At 40.0% G+C, this 16182-nt stretch overlaps 2 protein-coding genes across 5 annotated transcripts in view; one reads left to right on the forward strand and one right to left on the reverse strand.

Moving 5' to 3' along the window:
* Positions 1–16182, forward strand: part of sbf2 (SET binding factor 2) — a 101785-nt gene that overhangs the window by 4366 nt on the left and 81237 nt on the right. For 2 of the 4 annotated variants that reach the window (XM_084001610.1, XM_084001611.1), the window contains exon 1: positions 9511–9641. In XM_084001610.1, coding sequence (XP_083857736.1) covers positions 9587–9641 — 55 coding nt within the window. In that variant the 5' untranslated portion in view covers positions 9511–9586. Of the gene's footprint in view, positions 1–6157; positions 6260–9510; positions 9642–14605; positions 14653–16182 lie in introns of those variants that run through there. The other 2 variants (XM_084001612.1, XM_084001613.1) reach the window with 2 other exon arrangements.
* adma (adrenomedullin a) lies at positions 3123–5543 on the reverse strand. The gene is made up of 4 exons (XM_083998157.1): positions 5422–5543; positions 4725–4827; positions 4484–4609; positions 3123–4371 (listed from the first exon to the last, which is right to left on the reverse strand). The coding sequence occupies exons 2-4, from the start codon at positions 4817–4819 to the stop codon at positions 4068–4070; spliced, it is 525 nt and encodes a 174-aa protein (XP_083854283.1). The 5' UTR covers positions 4820–4827; positions 5422–5543; the 3' UTR covers positions 3123–4067.

The following is a 16182-nucleotide window of genomic DNA, read 5'->3' on the forward strand; positions in this document are numbered from 1 at the left end:
TTGATTGACAGCAGTAATGGTAGACTGATGGGTCCTTTCCTCTCCTCTTAAGAGCTGTAGTGACTAAACGGTGTGCTGTCAATGCTGCAGTATAAAGAAGTGATCTTACTAAATAAAAGTTCCTGATGGTTTTCCAGACAGCCCCTTTTTGCTCAGTTGCATTTTGGGGCAATAAAGTTCAATTATTATCTTAGCGTCATTGTGCTGGAAAAAGCAGATCATAATATAATACTGTCAGAAGGGGTCTGAACACAGCAGCAGAAAAATAACATACAGTAAAATGGAAATCTGGGCCTTATTTTGTACCAGTTGACCTACACTAAAAGTTTCTAGATGCTATCATCATGTCTCTGACGCTGATTGGCCTACAGAAGGAATGACATCCTCATGTAGTAAGGGTACACTCAGTGGTCCAGATCTAGATCTGTTCGGTATATTCAGGTTGCTTTTATTGTGATGAGAAACTCTATTTATTTTGTGCCATAAGGGTTTGTATAGAAACTAAATTCCCATTCAAAATTCGTAGCAATACAAGTAATTGAATCAGCCACTAGATGGCATATTTGCTTCGTTTTAGGTCTCAGTCATTTGTAGAGCACATGTTGCCTAATTCACAGGAGGTGGCAAAGGTATGTTGTTCCTGATTTAATACAGCCATAAGATGTTTTAGTAACTGGATAAAAAGAAGCAGATTTTCTCATCATGCACATGATTTATTTTACTAACGAAAATGAAATGAAACTTAAAATTACTCATTATTCATTACATTTTTTTCAGAACATTTCACATTTCTATGTGCCTTACTGAGAACAGCAGAACCAACAATATAATTCGAGGAATAGTCACAGTTCCCTTTTGCTGCTAAACGGTGTAGTCTAATTTGTTGTCGCGGGTATAGGCTACTGCTTTTTGGGTGGGTTCACTATTCACACCTGTGTCACATAGACTATAGTTGGATAGTTTTGTTGTAGTGGGTATAGGCTACTGAAATATTAATGCATTTTCAGTGGGTATACTGAGTATACCTTAGTATCACATAGACTACACCACTGCTGCTAAAAAAAAACCTTTACTAGAAGTCAGCTGTCTGATCTGACACAGTTTCTCTGAATTATCAAAACGCAAAATTTCACTTCCTCAGTGGCACAAACACATTTCAATCAATCAATCAAACTTTATTTGTAGAGCACTTCTCATAATAAAGTAGTCCAAGTGCTTCACATGATTAAATAATAAACAAATAGGACTTTTACACACAGACATACACACACAAACATTTGCACGCACACATTCACCATTCACATATAAACAAAAATCAAAACATTGAGGAAGTAAAGACACTAAGGAAATATCATTTATTGTGTCAGTCTCTACTGTAGCAAAACCACTGACAATTCTGACCGGACTAGACACAAATTGGAGATTTCATTTCACTTTTGTTTTGCTAAACTCTGCATACATTTTTACTCTCTAAAACACATAGAGCTCTATGATGCACAACACACAAACAAAGGTAGCAGATGCACCATGATTACAGCATAGGTGTCATAGCTTAACAGTTCAACAACTCAAAACAGTCAATATGTTTTGCTAATGATGAGATAAAGTGCATTGTAAAGATTTTTTTTAGAAAATAAAATTAATATGCCATTTCTAGAATAACCATTCTGGAGCTACATGCTCTCAACTTTTTCATTTCATGTGTGTCATTTTTTTTTTTTTTTTTTTTTTTTTTTTTTTTTTTAAACTTTGATTGTGTTTACAGTTTGGAGAAAAATACAGATGGTTTCAAGAAAAGTGTTTTACATTTGTGAAAAACTGTGAATAATACCAGGGAAAACAAGAACCAATATTTTGGGGCGTTTTACCCTACTTGGCTCACTAGATGGCAGGAGAAAACACACAATCAGAGTTTAGACCATCACTTGGTTTCTACATAACCTGCCACTGAGATTTGAGAAATTGTAATTAGCTCTTTTGATTCATTAAAACAAAAGCATAAACCATCTACATCCAATGTTTCAAATTGGTAACAATCACAATAGATAAGAGGTGTAGAGACGGCTCTAAAAATGCTGTATGCAATTTATTTTTTGTATGATTTCTGTACTCGTGTGTAGTGACGGGGGGTGAAGACCTACTTAGTGTGTCCAGGAAAAGCTGTTAGCCATGCCAGTGGCACTCAATACCTTCAACTCTAAGGATATGGTTAGTTTGCGCTTGTTGGTAGTTACTAACTAGTAGTTAGTACTAGTTAGTTACTTCCTGATACCTGAAATGATTTGTTGTCTTATTGTGATAAAGTGTATACAGCACTGTGAATAAGCATAAGATGGAGGATAAGATGCCATATTCTAACTGTCTGGTCTATTCTTAGTGGAGTGTCATGATGCATCACTATGTGTATCCTACATTTCCCCCAGTATAACATTTCCAATCTGGCAAACTCACATGTAGATGGTTGAACCATTTACTTTCTAGGGCTGGTGTAAGTAAAAGGGGATAAAAGGAATAGTACAAGAACAGACATCTGTAATATACTGTATATGTCATAGGTGCTGCAGTCTGAACTCCTTGAAAATGTCAAACAAGGGCTGATAATGTGTCAAGTACAAAGAGGCTCCAGCCCTACAGTGCTGTTCAGTCTCGAGGGCTGTTTGAATGTTTGAATGTGAAGGTCAGTGCTTTGTTGGAAACAGTTTTTGTGATGCTCTCGCAGGAATGTTGGACCGGAACCCCCTGCGTCGGTCTCCTCATGTCCCAATCATCTACCATTGAACACAGATGGACCTAAAGCCTCAGCCTCCTCTGATGGCTTTAGGGGCTGCTCTGTGGTGTGGGGTGAGCCAACAAATATGAGCTGAACCAAGCAGGAATGTGCCTGGCACCCTGTCTGCCCTTTTTTTTTTGTTTGGAGTGGAAGGGGGGCATCATAACTAGGAGAATGTAGTGAGAGGAGGGGAGGCTCTAATGAGACCCTGTAATCACTTAACAGAGACCAGGTGCTCTGTGTCTGTGTAGCAGTGTGCTGCAGACAATAGACTGCCACTTTCAGTTTACAAGATCTAGGAGCAAAGGAGGTCTGGACAAGGTTTAGGTTTTGTATGCAAAATGTTTATTGAATGACATTGGTATTGCTTCGACACAAATAAAATAGATTAGACACATTTGCAAATATATAATATACCTTTAAAACAGATATCCTATTACCACAGTTTGCAAAAGAATAATGACAAATAGCTACAATGCCCATATATATTTCTTCCTGTACAAAAATAGTTCTATCTGCATAAGTACTTAAATGTAACTTCTATATAATATTTAAATAAAGGAATTCTTATATACATATACCTGCAATAAAAACAAATATAGATTGCACATGTTTTTTTGTACAAACAATAACAATTTCAAGTATATTTCAATCCATTATGGACTGGCACATATCTCACAGAATCAAAAAAAGAAGGCATTTTCCCTTATACAGTGTCCAAAACTTTATATAAACTGAGAGCTTCAGAGCACTGTAGCCTATCTTCCTGTTTGGCATTGTGATGAAGATGTCTTTTCCTGATGATTTATTTGACTTTAAGTCCAAATGGAAAAGTGCAGACAAGTACTGATGGTTTGACAGTTTGGAACATGTTGGTATAATCCTTAGAGGATAGCACTTATCAAAGTCCTGGCCTTGAGGAGTAAAGTGTGTAAAGTCCCAGAATGTTAGAAGAGAGTTCCCTCTTGAAGCCAGAGGTTGTGTGCACTTTGCCAGCTATTAGCAGTCTTCCTTTCCCTCTGCCAGGCAGAAAGCAGCACCTGTAGTTTTCTCCACGCTGTGCCATCCAGTGTCTGTAAGCTCGCTGCAGTTGTTTGCACGCTCTACATCGGCGAGCTGCAAGGCTCAGCCTCTAGAAAAACTCAGTGCAGCCAGTCTTGCTCTGACTCAGTCCTCGTGCCTGGAAAAAATGTGCTGGAGAATACTTGGCAGGAGTCTGAGGCATTTCGAGAATTTTAGAACAGAGCAGAGAGGATACTAACTCTCAGCTACTCTCTTTTTGTTCTCAACTCCTTGTTCATGTCCGTCTGAGGAGAGCCTCGAGCTTGTGAACTTGCGAGTCAGTTATTCTCCACTTGGGTCTCAGCTTGCCCTGCTCCAGCCGTAGTGTGACCATGTGTGCTGGGACGGATCGACGCCTCCTGCCGTATCCTTGCGGGCTGATCTTGTCGAGAGGGGCAACCCCAATCTTCAACCTGTTGTTGTGCACGTGCAGGCGGTGCGCCAGGTCGTGCACCGTGCAGGTCACCAGTGAACAGCCTTGTCTTCTCGACTGGCCGGCTGAGTTTTTCGACCTCTTGGTTCGGACATTGATGTCAGTGCTGGAGACCAGAGGAAGAGGGAACGTTAATCTTTGCTGCCCAGATGTGAGTTATCAATGGTGAGGTGACACTTTATTTGAATCACAACACTATTGCATGGGTAATGTCTCACCTGGAATGTGGCAGCAAGGTATCCCTGATGTCCTCCGGTCTGACAAAGTGCTCAGACTCTGCTGTCTTCTCTACTGATACACTCTCAAGATCCCGTCTCAATCTTTTCCTTAGCCATATGCTTTGCCTGGGAGAGGAGGAGGGAAAAAAAGGCTCATTAGTCTTCAGCAGATAATTCAATAGACAGGTAACTGCCAGCCAGCACAGATGAAAACATTTCGATTATTGAATGAATGACTCACCTTTTTTTCAACTCCGGATTCACTTCAAGTTCCACACAGTGTGCTACTGTTGCCAGCAGGCAGCAATAGAGGAAGGACTGGAAGATCAATTGCATTTTGACTCCTGTGGAGAGACAAGATTTGTTAAGTTATTTATTCATTCTGGAAATTAATATTTAACTGCATAAATTCCCTACTGTCCTACTATGCATGTAAAACTCAGACAGTAGTCCTTAAGTGCAGCATTGGTGCTTGCTTACACAAGAGTCCAAAAGCCAAGTTATTTGCACTTATCATTCATTTATTTAAAAAGTTAAGCTAAGGTCAGATTTTGCCCGGTTAAGTAAACCTACAACTGTGCTTTGGGCCCCTGGCCAAAACGTGAAGGACACAGTCTACCAATGAGGGGTTCAAAATAGGCTCTGCTCAATAGTCAAACAAAAACTAAAATGCCATTCAGCTAAGTTATTGGATTAAACAGAGCAAAACATGGCACAATTAATTGCAGCTAGAAAACAATATATGATGTACTGCCCCTGTTAGATGCTTTACACCTTGGAGGCAATTCCTCAGACGCGCACATTAAGAGCTGAACTGCTTATATAACCAGACAGATAACCTGTCCTTGTCTCTACACTTGTGCCCTGACCTCAAAAAAAGCAAGGATAAAGCCATCAGCTGAGAGAAGAGCAAATCAAGAGCAAGGAAGTGCACATACCTGTATTTCTGATAATTCAGTTGGATGAGAAAGCTCTTCTTGTAGAATCAGCCAGGACAGAGTACTCCACTGGTTTCTTGAAATTGCCACTAGTTCTGTGAGGCAGCTGTGTCACTCTTCTAATAGCTTCTACACACCAGACTCTGAGCCTTTATACAGGAGGTGGGAGGGGCCCACTGACTGACATATTCTCTCATCCCTTACCCCACCCCATCCACTAACTAGAGGGCTGCTGTGCTGCTGCCCATGTATTACAACAACCCAAACACAGAAAAATGTCAAAAATGAGAATCAAGAGATTGAAATGGTATAGAATAGTTTTACTGAATAAGAGCAGTGCAGCTACCGAATCTTGTCAGTCTCGATGAGTACAAGAGATTTTTCACCATTCTGTATAAATGAGGCACCAGCAAAGTTTCAAATTCACAGAAAAATGTACTTTGTTTTATTTTATGATGTGTTTTTTAATGGCACTAAATAGATGGAAAACACTTATGTAAATCAGTTATTTAATTCGTTGTCCCACTCCCAGTACAACATGGTCATCTGAGCTGACTGTTTCCTGGACGGGCAAATTAGAAATTTAAATAATCACAGATGACAAGGTTTAAACATTCATTCTGTTATGTTTCAACACAAAGGTCAGTTCGATTTTTTTGTGAACATTCATTTTAGTCGGACTGCACTAATTTTATAAGACATAATTGAAAGAATGTTTCCACTCTCGGCTTTTCAGGACACACCCTGACACAGTGAAGTTCCATGTCAGCCTGAAAGCACACGGGTGATGAATCTGAGATTTGGAAAGAAACAAGCACTGAGTAACTGATTAAGTATGGTAAGTACGCCCAATTGTAAATATAATATACTCAATGTATTTGTTTGTACAAGGCAAATATTTGACACTGGACTTAACATACTTTATTTTGATATTTGGATAAATGTGAAATGGAATTTTACAATTATCTGAAAATAAATCTCATGCTAGAGCGAGAGCTTGAACAATAATCTGAATAGAAAGTTAGACATTATTTTTTTTATTATATAATTCTGCTGATTTGTTTGTCAAAGATGAGTAATATGACTTTCCTTTTGCCTTGGAATTCATACACAAGAATCTGTTACTGTTAATGAGAGAGCCATCAAGTCTGCCTGTCTGCCTCAGAGGACATGAACCCCCCCACACCTCCCTTTAATCAACTTCATGAGAAAGCCAGTATAGTGAGTCACTTTAAATCTGCATGCACTATATGTTATACATGACCACATTAAAAACAGAGCACTAAACAACATATTGTAAGGCTCAAAATTACAGCCCTGATGGTGGGGTTCATGAAGCAAATGTGAATTTGACCCTTGGGGCAAACATTAAAAAAAACCAGCCATCAGAAAAGACACTATAAACACTATATATCTAAAATGAACATATTGATACGGAGAGGTAATCCTACACCACAGGAACAGAGTACGTGATTCACAGAGAGTGAAATCATACTCCCTCACGTGAAAAGTTGTAAATACCACACTGAAATACTGAAAAACCATACAGTTTTATTAGGGTAGAAATTCCAGTGTTGGGATTTCCGCAATGTGTTTCGTAAATTAGTGCAAAGCTTTCATTTTTGATTTAGATCTTGGTTTCAGTTTCGATAAAGGAGAAAAACGGTGCCTTGGGTGCTCTTAACTTAATTTTTTGGCACTTAACACTTGACATTTCACTGTAGCATATCCTATCTTATTGTTTTTAGTCCCTGACACAGAACCGTCCTGAGTTTATTTATATCTCTTGCAACCTCCTTCCATACACTGTGTCATATTTTAACCTCAGAAAAATACATAAATGTCAAACACGTGTGCTGTAAACCAGTGCATGTTTTGTACGCAGTTTGTAATGATAATTGCCTCCAGCAGACAAGTAATCCCCTTACCAGAGTTTACAACACAGGATTGTGCAATCAACCCAGCAGAGCTGCTCTTTGGCTCCTTATATAGCAATCCTTTGCTTGTCCCCCATGAAGTTGCCATTGTAGAGTGACTGACAGTATTTTTATTTTTTTTTGCCTTGTATGAGCAGGTATGAGTGGCAGGAAACCTGAGCAGCTAATGTCGTGTATGCCAGGAAAAAGAGGGTGTGAACCTCAAGGGCACTAATTAGGAAGATGATTCATAACTGTATTATTATGATGTACCTTGATATGTAAATACACCAGGAAATGTCCGCTCTTCGGCATCCCCATGACTTTGCCATAATTCTTGTGTGACAATGAACAGCAAATGCAGACACCTGGTCTCTATTTCTTCATGTTTTGGCACAGGCTCAACTATTTGACTACTGCCGTCTTCGTCTTCCTTTTACTAGCAAGCAAGAACAATAAATGAGACAGAGCTAGACAAAAAAAAACAAAAACAAAGATAAAAAACAACATATTAAAGAGACATTAAAAAGGGTGTGAAGTGACAGAAATGACAGAGGAATTTGCTGTGTTCCTGCTGTTATTGACAGTGACAATGGTTTGCATGTTCCTCGCACACACATCAGCTAACATACTGGTTTACTTGTGCTGCTCCCTGCGTCAGCTTTTCAAGTGTTCATAGAGCAACTTTAAAACAAAAGTAATGTCTGTGTCAGCAGCAATAATATTTTTCTCTTGCAGCACTGCAAAGTTGAGGTATTCCAAAATAGGAAACTGGGGAAAAAAACAGTGGATCCATCCATCCCGTGGAGGATCTCATCTCTTCATGTTGAAGCTATATTGTCTTTCTGATAACTGTATACCAACCAAGCACTTCAGTGTATTAGGAACTACCATCACACCTGCTCATTCTGATTCATGTTGTTACCAAGTCATTTAGTCACAAAGCGGCAGTTCCATACAGGTCAGGAGCTTCAGTTTATGTTCCTTGAAACATCAAAATATGGAAAAAAAAAAAAAGAGTGACCTTGGTGACTTTGACCCTGGCGTGATTGTTTATTGAGTATTTTTGAAACACATGATCTCTTGGGTTTTTCACACGTGTCAGTCTTTAGGGGTTTTACTCTAAAAAAGAAAACATCCAGTGAGCAGCAGTTCTGGGGAGTCAAACACCTTGTTGATGAGAGAGGTCACAGGCGAAAGGCCAGACAGGTTGGAGCTGACAGTAATTCAGAAAACCACATAAACCCTTGAAGTGGGTGGGCTACAGCAGCAGAAGACTACAAAAGGCTTCACTCCTGTCATCCGAACAACAGAAATCTGAGGCTGTAATGTGCACAGGCTTACCTGACCTGCATGAATCTGTATTTCTGCTGTGGCAGCAGATGGTGGAGTCTGAATCTGGCATCCCCAGCAAGCATCTATGGATCCAATCTGCCTTGTGTGTCAACAGCCCAGGCTGGTGGTGGTGGTGTGAAGGTGTGGGGAATGTTTCCTTGGCACACTTTAAACTTTAATACCACTCAGTCATTGTTTGAATGCCACAGCCTGTCTGTGTTTTGTTGCTTCCCATGTGCTTTCCATTTACAAACACAGTTTATTATCATGATAATTCACCGTATCACAAAACAAAAGTCTAAGGATTGGCAACATGAACGTGCAGCCAACAAATTCTGAAGAAATTAATGTGAAGCTGTTTAGAGAGCAAAGGCAGACCTTTCACAGTATTAGTATGGTGTTTCCTAGAAAAACACTGGATAGTAGGCACAGTTGACCTTAAAAATTATCTGCTAAGAACTTTGATGTTAACATTTCCACTGAAAGGCCTATTATAAAACATTTATTTATTAAATCTATCAACCATTTTTCATAAATCCTTTCCTTTCTCCCTCTAGCTGTAACAACCAGACAGGAACCACTTTTATGGTCACAGATTTGCCACCATGATTATTATTTCTAGCAGTCACAATAAGGTATAGTATTCTGGGGTGTGGTGGCTGTGTGTTGGGTTATCCCTGTTATAAAAAAAAAAAAAAAAAAAAAGGTGGGGTGCCCAACCGCCCCTGCTTTAGGGCCAAAGAGTGGCTCTGTGGGGACAGTGCTGTATTTGTAAACTCCAGGGCCCACGCCCATGGATGTCTCCCGCTCCTTTCACGCAAGCGCAGTGGCACTCCTTCTGTCAAACATGGCTGTGCTTTGGAAGGAGGAAAAATGCTGAATTGTGTTGGTATATTTCGGGAAAAGCAGCAGACATGGCTAGATTGGCTGACTATTTTATTGTCGTGGGATACGATCAGGAAAAAGCTGGTAAGTTTTGTCGGCGAGGCGGCTCGCAGATTGAACTGTGAAGCTGAGGTTTGTGTGTGTGTGTGTGTGTGTGAGTCCAGGCCGTCAGTCAGTTATGTGTGAGGGGATGTTGATGCTAGATAGCTCTGCGATTAGCCTAACGCTAGCCACACAAAGCTACACAAAGCTACACAGCCGAGACTGGAAACACTTTTCCTTTTTTCTCATTCACCGGCCAGATGCTGGCTACGCTCCGCCGGGCATGTATTTTCCAGATCAAGCACACGCCTGATGGGCAAGTCGCCAGCGGATCTTTTATTACACGAGACTCGCTGTGGTATTTTTTTTGTGTGGATCAGTCGAAAGTTTTCATGGATTCAAAAAATCAGTCACATCCTGTCCCTGTTGATCGTGCTCCTGTCAGGTCCGGGAGGCTGGTTTCACTGCCAGCTAATAGAGCCACTTACTTGCTGAATAATGCGCTCTTATAAAAGATCATATCACATTTGGCTGCCCCCGTGGTCATGTAAATTGTTTTGCTGACACAATCCAGGTCAATGTTGGGGATGGTTGAAGCCAGTGCGGTGCGTGGATCCATGTTTTTGTGTTTTCGTTGCGCAATGAGTGGTGGGTAGCGGTGTGGTGGCGTGCACTTTGCCTGCCCTCTGTGCACTGCAGCACCGTCTGTTTTGGGTCTATTTTTACCCCGCTGCAGCCGCACTTGTCAATGATTTGTTGTGTTTGATTTGTTTTTGCCGGAAGAGAGCTCAACTCTTTTTTTTCTCATGATGGGCGTAACGTTACACACAGCTGCGTGAGGAAAGGCAGTCCTTCTTGTGCAGATCCTCTCCCTCTGCACTCCTCTCTCCCTCTCTCCACTGCCCCGTGGTGGGACAGGAAGCTCCCCATGCTTCCACTTAAATGTTGTGCCTCAGGTCCAGCCTCACATTCTTCTCATCCAAAACAGGGAAATGCTTTGCACGCAGTTCTAAACATTTATACATGAATGGATGAAAACCCCTTGGCACTGTGCAGACGTTTTTCCTAAATGATACAGTAATTAATACTATGTAAAATAGCTCAGTCAGACCCCTTGCAATACTTTTGCCACTCCTCTTGTTGTCAGGATCCAATACAATCTGTTGCTCAGTGAGACGTCTGGGAGAAAGTGAGGATATTCAGCTAATTTGCCATTACGGGAACAAATTGAAGTTCCTAGCATCTTTCAGTGGCGTCCGTCCAGCACCATGTGTGTCAAAGAGGAGGCCAGAGCAGCTGAGTCCTCTTAGTCGCCGCGGCTTGCTATGCACAATAGGTAAACAGTGTCTTTCATCAGCTCTGTGCATCCCAGCGCCAACTGACAAATGAATTTTTTGTGCTCCAGGGACAAAATGTTCCTGGCGTCACCAGAAGAGTCTGAATGGATTCACATTCAGGCCGTCTCACCACAAGAAGACACAGGGACCACGAGTTTATTTTTTTCCTCCATTGGCCTGCTGCTTCTTATGAAGTCGTCTGTGGAGAGAGCAAGCAATAAAAGTCTGCCATCGCAGAATGTGGTCCATTAGGACACTGTGACAGGCTTATGTTTCATCCACATATATAAGCCTCTCTGGAGAACAAAAGCGATCCCCCCACCCCTTATAGAATTGTATTTGCTAGTTGTTATTTTGTTTTGGTGAGTGTAATGAAGCGTATCATATATTGGTTTTGGCGAGCGCCCTTGTTAGTAAGTGGGAGTGATTTTCACAGAACCGTTTAACGACATAGATTTGAAATACAGGGGGAAAAAAATGAAATGATGACTGTTTATTTCTCTAACTATTCCGAGGAGTGCCATTGCCCAGTGCGTTTGGCTTGTGGAAGCCAGTCTGGCCACACTAAATGTGCAGTGCCTCGTCTAGACAACAGATTTTTTCCTGTCCACCTTGCTCGTTAATTCAAACCAGGGATCCTGACCTGACGCGGGTCATCACCAAGCCTCCTGCACCGCGCTGGCTTTTGCTCCACTGGCCTGACCCAATTCTCATTGTTAGATTACTATGGATGGATCAGTTGGAAATAACACTAAGCATGCAATCTGTTGAGGAATAGGCTCAGTTCCAATTTGTAGTGTGAGTCAGGGTTGTGCTGTAAAAGCTACAGCAGCTTCGACTGACTCTACACATTTAATTTTTGTTGAAATAATGTAAAATTAAAAATCAAGTATCATATGAGTTGGGATGAAACTCCTCTCTAGGTGATGCGGGATGTTGTGGAGGCAGAAATCCAGGTGCGGTGAAGTTTCCGTGCTGAATAGTAGAGAGGTTGTCACTGAAAGTATGTGGCATGTAGTAAAGATCTGAAATCTGTTCAGATTGTTAGATTGGACTTTGCACGACCCAGTTTTACAGTCTTTATTGTTTTTTTTTCTTACCTCTCTTTTCTCTTCAGAATGAATATAAATCCAGGGTATATGTCGCCAGCACGATCACTGTGATATATTCATTGTGAGACAGGTGACCTATTTAGAAAAATTTATTGAAAGTCACATAACTAATGGTCAAATCACCGGTGCAGCAGACTGAAGTGATTTAAAGCAAACAAAAAAAATGTGGGACAACTTCTAATACTATAGTTTATTATTGGCCGATGGCAGGTACACTGCTGTCATTTAAGCGCTGCAGATATGTGAAAAATAATACGCCGTAGTTAGTGTGAAAAAAAAAACGAAAGGGAAACTGGATTCCTTCATCAGAAATCTGACCAGCATCTGCTTCCCTGGGGGCCGATGTCATGAGCCACAAACCGTGGAAATATTTTCATGAATAATGTTGGAATGTGAAAACACTGGTTGAGATGGATGCAGTCTGTATTGAACCTGCTCTATATTGTGTTTTTTTTCTCTTTTTTTTTACTTTTGCAGTAGAACATCCGTTTCTCTTCATTGGAAAGGGGACTTGAGTGACTTGGCGTGCTGGTCGCCATAAACTGTAATTTGCCAAGTGAAATAGAGGAATTTACCCAGCTGCTTTTCTCTCAAACAGTTTATTGGATGGATATTATCACTCTGTATTGAATCAAACTGTTTTTGAAATGTGTTTCACAGACGCTGTGCCCAATCCCTACTCTGTGTGACTTTACGGTCTGGATTTTCTGGTCTTGACTTTGGGAATGGCTTATGTAACATAGCACATAGCCTACTCCTGCAAAATAAGGGGAAAAAAAATTAAAGATTAAAATCAAAATACTTCCATCTGTTGAAATTTTTCGATTAAATGATATCGCCTTGCGTCATAAGATGTAGTATCTGTAGAGATGCTAGTATGCACGTTTTAGATGTGGAGTAGTTCCTCTATCAGCCTGTAATGATGCATGACTGAAATTCATAAATGTCTTTTAAAGCATCGAATAATTTGAAAAAACGAGTCCATCTTGATCTTTTTATACTCCAAAACGTCCAGAATTTACTTTCAGTTACAACCACTAAGTTTGTTTTTTTTATGCTGGCTGTCTTGGCGCATCCTGAAAGTGGTTTGGCAAAAACGAAAACAAAAAAAGTTTTTGTCTGCTATTTTTGCTTATTTGCTTACTTTATTTAGCCGTCTTGATGGTTGAACTTGTAAGCCGAACTCTGTTATTAGAGAATTTCTTGACTTTCACTTGAGGCTCTGAAGTGGTTGTTAAATTTGTATTTGGCTGCATCAGTTGGGGTTCATAGTGTCATTTTCTTTTTGATTAGCTTCAAGTACTGTTTTCCTCAAGCTCACACGCCAGTTGCTCAGTTGGCGTTGGGCTGGCTTCTGAACATAATAAACAATCCTCATTTCAGAGAGCACAGTTTAGCTGCATGTTACTGACTGGATATTGTACCTTTTCATTTCTATATAGCATTTTCCATAGCTTGAGTGTAGAAACTTCTCTCAAGATCATAGTGTTGTGGGCCAAGTCGCCTGGTACCTGTGTCAAGACACTGCCTATTTAAACTCTGAGCTTTTGTCTAAAGATAGGTTGCAGAAACAAAAAAAATTAAAAACATTAACTCTGGATAATCAGGCCAATATTATATTTGACAGCTGTTTATTTAAGCCAATGTGATGATTAAAAGTCACATGTCAACTTCGTGCAACGTTTGGCCAACTAACGCCGTAAAGTAAACATTGTTTGGATACACTAACTTTAGCAACTTTCTCCTCTAACAGCTGGAGTTGTTGATTCCATGTTGAAGATGTGAGATCTTGAAATGCTGCAATGTGTTGAGGTTGCTTTTCTAAATCATTAGTTATTCAAGTCAAGTTGTCGTCTGTTTTATCAGCAGCAGCATAAACATAATGTTGAAATGGTGGTCTGCTTGATGTTTATTTGGATAGGTTGTTACAACAAAATTTGCAGCATAATTGTGACTTGATGATTTATGTGAAATGAGCATTTTGCAGTGGGATTCTCCACATGTATTGTAGTTAAATCACACCAACCCTGTATCCCATATTAATGTTTACATAGGCACGTCATGTATCTGCTATTAAAAAGATGCACTTGTGATATGAAATTGACATTTACCGCTGTCCATTACAAGATTTATTATTGAATATGATAGATAATGAATAACATTTGCAAACACTGTAATTATAATAATCATATTATTAAATGATTACCACATAGTAATGGCCAAAATAACAAGCTTCAAATGAACCGTATCGATATTTAGAGTATCAAGAGGAGACTATCAATCTTATTTCAGTTTCATTTCAGCACCAATGAGTTGCTTGTGGTTATCAAGGTGTCACATTAATGTTATCACTTAAAGTAAAATGGCAGATGCAGACTAACCCTAACCCCCAGCTTCTGTTTTACATCTTGGATTTGCTGCCTCCATTGATTGTTTTCTTTTGAACTCTACATTTGGCAGTGTGTCACTTGGATTCAAAACTTGGTGGTGAGAGGCATCCTGACCACAATGGAGGAGTTCCTTCCTCTGTGTCGTAGAGTTTAAAACTGATATGCGGGGAAACTCCATTGGCTACTGTTCCACTACTCTCACTCCTCTGATAAGGTATACAGTCAGCGCTTTGTAATGTCGGTGATTATGCAAATTATGCTAAAGTTCATGCAAGGAAGCATTTTGGTCCTGACATTTAGGTAAATGGTAATATGAGAGATTAAACAGGGTTGGTGGAAAGGTACAGCTGGAAAAAAAAGATCCAGTAAAACATTAGGTCATCCCTTCTCTGAACCACGCTAAGCATTTCCTCAATCTGATGAGATTTGTATGACTGCAGTTGCAGTATAGTATCTACATCTTTAAAACGGATATAGTGTTGAACTAAAATGAACTCAGTCTGGATTGTTTGAACTCAGACACGGTTCTGAACTCAGCCTACTCTGGATAGGATTAATATACACAGATGTAACCAGGGGCTGTAAAATGAATGGCATATTATTGCTTGCTGAAAGCTGGAAAGTGAAAGTAATTTTTTGGATGAACTGTTAGCCACCATATGCACAGTTGCAACGGGTATTCACAAGAACAAGGCTGTCTTAGTGATGACTAAGGAAAAGATAAGCTCCTACAGCTACACAGCTTTTAGTTTTCATGAGCTGGGATTGAGTAGGTGATTAATTAGTTCGTTTTAAGACACCCAAGGTGATCACAAGAACTTAAGATTTGAGTCTTGATGGAAACCCAGGGGTGAACCACCGGCCTGCTGAACGTCTTAATGAGACTAATTTATAAATATGTTATGTGTTTGTGGCCAAAGCAGAAGAAAGGCTGAGTTATCTGCATGTCTTTGTGGTATTTTGTTTTTTAAAACTCCTCTCATGAATTTTATATATTTTTTATTTCCCAACATGTTGACCTGGGCACAATCTTTTTGATTTTATTTTATTTTTTCTGCTGGAAATCTTCCTCATTTAGATCTCTATGATAACATCAGTTTGAAATTCCTGATACCATTTTGGCATGCAAACAACATGACAGCATATAGGCCTACCTTTGCATATCATTCACATAGATTATTTACATTTCCTGATAACCACACTTGATTTCACTATTGTTCTTGAAGGAAAAAATGGCTCTGATTCAGATTTCTATACATTTTGTGATACTGTAAAGCTCAGTTTAAATTAGTGTATTTGAAAAAGGTCTTTCTCTGGACTCAAGTGATGAAAAGAAAGTCAAAGTGAAAGGAGCTGCTCCAGATTCACTGACTGCTGGAATAAAGATTAAGGCAACATGATGGCATCCGTAGTGATTCCACTGGAAAGTAGCCACATTTTCTGATCATCATTCAACCCAAACTCATATGGATATAGCATGTTCAACAAAACTTACATAATCACACAGAAGCGAAGACATCCTCAATCATTTTAATCACTGTAATGGTAAAATGTAAATAAGTATGGATGTATTTGAATGGATGTTCCCTTTAAACCCAGATCTTGATATGAGTGGGGAGGAAAGTGACTAAGCCCTACCTGTGAACTGGTTCCAGGATAGTCCACCTGTGTGCGTGACTGGGCCAACATCAGGTTACATGATGACGTGAATGTTACGCAAACCAGCAGAGTCCGCTGGTGGCCT

The sequence above is a fragment of the Trachurus trachurus genome (genome assembly GCF_905171665.1).
Source record: "Trachurus trachurus genome assembly, chromosome: 3".
NCBI lineage: Eukaryota > Metazoa > Chordata > Actinopteri > Carangiformes > Carangidae > Trachurus > Trachurus trachurus.

Bases quoted from the DNA above. Each gene is read 5' to 3' on its own strand.
- adma (XM_083998157.1), bottom strand. From the start codon at position 4,819: ATGCAATTGATCTTCCAGTCCTTCCTCTATTGCTGCCTGCTGGCAACA. The intron at 4,610-4,724 runs GTGAGTCATTCA...CTCCTCTCCCAG, and splicing joins AATCCGGAGTTGAAAAAAAG to GCAAAGCATATGGCTAAGGA. The intron at 4,372-4,483 runs GTGAGACATTAC...TCTGGTCTCCAG, and splicing joins ACCTTGCTGCCACATTCCAG to CACTGACATCAATGTCCGAA.